This window comes from Anastrepha obliqua, chromosome 1, assembly GCF_027943255.1.
Source record: "Anastrepha obliqua isolate idAnaObli1 chromosome 1, idAnaObli1_1.0, whole genome shotgun sequence".
Lineage (NCBI taxonomy): Eukaryota > Metazoa > Arthropoda > Insecta > Diptera > Tephritidae > Anastrepha > Anastrepha obliqua.
In genome coordinates, this window is record NC_072892.1 from 149,423,028 (window position 1) to 149,427,526 (window position 4,499).

General features: G+C 43.2%; 1 protein-coding gene across 1 annotated transcript; it reads left to right on the top strand.

The window, feature by feature from the left end:
- The first annotated feature begins 528 nt into the window (after window positions 1-528).
- On the top strand, window positions 529-4,267 carry LOC129237712 (uncharacterized). The gene is made up of 5 exons (XM_054872618.1): window positions 529-1,459; window positions 1,517-1,586; window positions 1,653-1,902; window positions 2,080-4,120; window positions 4,248-4,267. The coding sequence occupies exons 1-5, from the start codon at window positions 529-531 to the stop codon at window positions 4,265-4,267; spliced, it is 3,312 nt and encodes a 1,103-aa protein (XP_054728593.1).
- The last annotated feature ends 232 nt before the right edge of the window (window positions 4,268-4,499 follow it).

A 4,499-nucleotide genomic window follows, 5' to 3' on the forward strand; every position in this document is an offset into this window, starting at 1 on the left:
ATGAGCGCCCTTTTGACCGCATCACTTGATCCGCCCCTGCATTGCATTCCCGCAACCTTGAACATCAGGTGATTAAACGGGACCAACCTTGAACATTAGGTGATTAAAGGGGACCAAATTAGAATTAGAACCTTTAGAATTAAGTATGTGTGTATGTATATAAGCAAGCCTATATGCAAAATAAAACAGTACACTTTTGGAGTTCATTGTATACAAACCGTTTTTCTCAGCATTGCCGCCGGACAAACAAACGAGTTTGTCTGTACATTTTCTGGCGCCCAACGTGGGGCATACATATAGTGTGTCTTAATTTTTAGTGGCAATCGCTGATAACGGAATAAATATCGGTTCAGCAATTACATTTTTCGCAACCGTGGTTTATTGTCAACTTTTGCTGTTTGGCATAAAACTTAAGTTTTACTGCAGTGATTCACCAACCACCAAATATTTTTCGGCTCAGCATTTTCATCGTTTTGTTATTTCGCAAATCATACATCTATACTTTTCGCAAAATTTATTTGGTGAATCATGTCGCTGGAAGAAGTCAAGCAGCAGCGCTTACTAACCCGGAAAAACATGTCCCGCATAAGGACAATAGTGGAGACAAGCGAAAGTAAAACTGGAAAAATACTTTCGCCCATTGAACTCAAGTGTCGACTCGGAATTTTAGATTCCTATTTTAAGCAAGGATTGGGCTATCAAACGCAAATCGAGAAACTCGATCCAGAAGACAATGGTCGGGGTGACCTGGAAGACCTCTACGTCACCATCCGTTCAAACATCCAAATGCAGCTCGGTGAAGATGAACACAACTCAACGTTCCGTGAATCAACAGCAGCAATTCCTGTTTCGCATTCAAAAATACCAGCATTAAAGCTACCCGTATTCTGTGGAAGGTACTCGGAATATAAAAATTTCATCGCATCATTCATGCACGTCATCGGAAATGAGTCATCGCTGTCTAATATTGAGAAGTTCAACCATCTCCTCAATTGTTTACAAGGGCAGGCCTTGGAGACTGTGAAGGCGTTCCAAATCACCAGCGAGAACTACTCAAAGGCATTAGACAGATTAAAGTCCCGTTACGACAATAGCACGCTCATCTTCATGGAAACCATCAAGTCGTTATTCGAGCTGCCTTCTGCTGCAAAAGGTGGTGCTTCTCAGTTACAAAGTTTGGTCGACAACGTGTCTGCACTTTATAGTTCGCTGTTGTCAATCGGCTCTGATAAAAACATTTCGCATTTACTGCTCATTCACCTTGTAATGGACAAGGTTGATGAAGAAACGCAAAACAAGTGGAAGGAGTCGTTAGACTTCACATCGCTACCATCATGGGAACAGTGCGCAAAGGTTCTTGAACGACGCTGTCAGTTTTTAGAGTCAGCATCGGGCTCCCTCTCGTTTGGTGATTCTGGAAAATTCAGCTACAAACAGGAAAACAGGAATAAGCCGCCACGTAAGGGCTATTCGTTTTCATGTACAAATCGCTCTTGCGCATTATGTTCTAATTCAGACCACTTGATTGGCAGTTGCTCTCGCTTCAAGCAAATGGAGATTGCTGACCGCTTCAAGGAGGTTAAAAGGTTAGGTCTGTGCCTAAATTGTTTATCTAATAAACACCAACTAGCACATTGCTCGTCCGCATTCAGATGTAAACATTGTGCTCGTTCTCATCACAGTCTACTTCATCGTGCTCCTACTTCAAACAAAATGCAGTCAGCATCGCTTTCTACATCATCACTAGAGCAACCAACGCAACCTGTAAGTACTGCAGCTGCGCACACACATCAAGAAAAATCGCCACAAGACCAAGTCATACTAGCAACTGCAGTGGTACTCATCCGAGATGCGTCTGGCTGTTTTCAATTGGGTAGAGCGCTACTCGACTCCTGCTCCCAAGTAAATTTTATTACCGAGGAGTTTTCCCGAAAATTACGCCTCCCAAGGGAAAGGCACCACGCTGAAATCCAGAGCATTGGGGACTCGGTAACAAACATCAAACACAAGATATCAGCCACTGTCAAATCTCGAATGTGTGACTATGAGACACCATTATCGTTCCATGTTACCTCGCAGATCGCTTATCAGCCAGAGGCTGAATTTAATATCACATCTTGGAACTTGCCGGCTAACATTGAACTCGCCGACGAAAATTTCTTCAAGCCAACACGTGTAGACCTACTCATCGGCACAGAAATCTTTTTCGACATCCTGTCTATTGGGCAAATAAAGTTAGCACCTGGGTTACCGTCACTACAGAAGACTTTATTAGGTTGGGTCGTCTCTGGCCGATATCAACGACCTACAGAAAATTCATCATCAATTTGCCTACTTTCGGTTGAGGAATCAGTGGATGCCAATTTGCAACGTCTCTGGAAGCTGGATGAACCATCAAAGGCAGACATGTGGACCACTGAGCAAAGGAATTGTGAACAAAGTTACATGCAAACCGTGCAGAGAAACATCGAGGGGAGAGTTGTTGTCAAGCTACCGTTTAAAGAGGCCCCTCATTGTCTTGGCCAGTCGTACGCAACTGCACTTCGAAGATTTATTGCTCAGGAGCGGCGTATAATGCGCTGTCCTGACCTTCACCAACGATACATCGCATTTATGGAAGACTATTCCCGCCTTGGGCATATGAGCATCGTTGAAAATGTGAATTTTGATAATCCACATTACTATGTGCCTCATCATTACGTCCTGAAGCCAACTAGCACAACAACTAAACTCAGGGTAGTATTCGACGCTTCCTGCAAGAGTACAACCCAAAGATCGCTCAACGATATTCTTGCTGTGGGTCCTACTCTGCAGAACGATCTATACATCTTGCTACTACGGTTTCGATTATATCGTTACACACTTACTGCTGATATCGTAAAGATGTATAGACAAATTTTGGTGGATAAAAACGATCGCAAATTCCAATACATCTTATGGAGAAGTACGCCCCACGATGAAATACGCACTTACCAGTTAAACACGGTAACATATGGTACGGCGTCCGCTCCTTATCTCGCTGTACAGAGCCTAAACTACATTGCTGATGCATACGAATCGGAGTATGCGCTCGGTGCCAGTACAATTAAAACGTCATTCTACGTTGATGATCTTTTATGCGGTGCCGATACCCTGGCAGAGCTATCGCGAATCAAATACGAAGTCACGGAGATACTGAGGCGTGGTTGTTTCCCCTTGGCGAAGTGGCATTCAAATCACCATAAATTTCGAGAAGATGACACCATGAAAGAATTAAATATCGACGAAAGTTTTACAACGAGCACTTTAGGTATAAAATGGGATCAAATACGAGATATTTTCTTATTTTCTTTTCAGTCGAAACAACCTGTGAATGGACGTGGAACTAAGAGATCAATCTTATCTATTGCATCAGCGCTTTTCGATCCTTTGGGACTTCTCGCTCCGGTTATTATTACTGCAAAGATCATATTACAAGAAATATGGATTTTGAAGCTGAATTGGGACGAGTCGGTGCCGCAGAACCTACAAACGGCTTGGGAACGATTTCTCAAGGACATAGCTCATCTGAGTACGCTCTCAGTTCCAAGGTATTCTGGATCAACAAATAACAACTCCTTACAAATTCATGGGTTTTGTGACTCGTCAATTCGAGCCTATGGCTGTGCTATTTATCTTCGCTCGAAATCAACAGAAGGCAAACCTACTGTCACCCTTTTGACTGCCAAGTCGCGTGTAGCTCCAATTAAGAAGCAATCGTTACCTAAACTCGAATTATGTGGCGCCTTGCTGTTGGCACGTCTACTAGCAAAAATAAAACCTCTATTCAACGCCAACACCACTGTGTTTCTGTGGACTGATTCACAAATTGTGCTACATTGGCTTGAACTGCACTCAGCTACCCTATCAACATTCGTCGGTAATCGAGTGTCAGAGATTCAAGATCTCACAGCAGATGCAAGTTGGCGGCATGTCCCAACAAAGTGCAACCCGGCTGATATCGTGTCACGAGGCTGTACTGCACTTGAACTAAACAATTCAATTTGGTTTTCAGGACCATCATTCCTACAACTTGAACCCGAAAACTGGCCCAGCAATCAATGTGGACAACTCGATATGGAAGAAGTTTCTCGAGAAAAACGTAAGTCAGCTTTTAAAGCAGTCATCGAAGAAAACTACATTTTGAAGGTGCTTGAGAGAAACAGTACATACATTCATTGCTTACGAGTTGTAGCCTGGCTATTTCGTTTTCATCAATTAACAAGCAGGCCGCTTGAAACTCACCTAGACAAAGGAACTCTATCGCCTCAAGATTTGAAGCAAGCGCTGTGGTGCATTGTTTGGAATGTGCAACAACAGCACTTCGCTGACGAAATACGGCTGATCAACCAAAACAAAACAATATCTGGGCCACTTAAATTTCTCAACCCGTTTCTGCAGATTCAAGGTGGTTTTCGTCTACTACTAGTTGGTGGGCGTCTTGAGCTAGCAGATTTGGCAGATTTTCAGAAACACCCTAT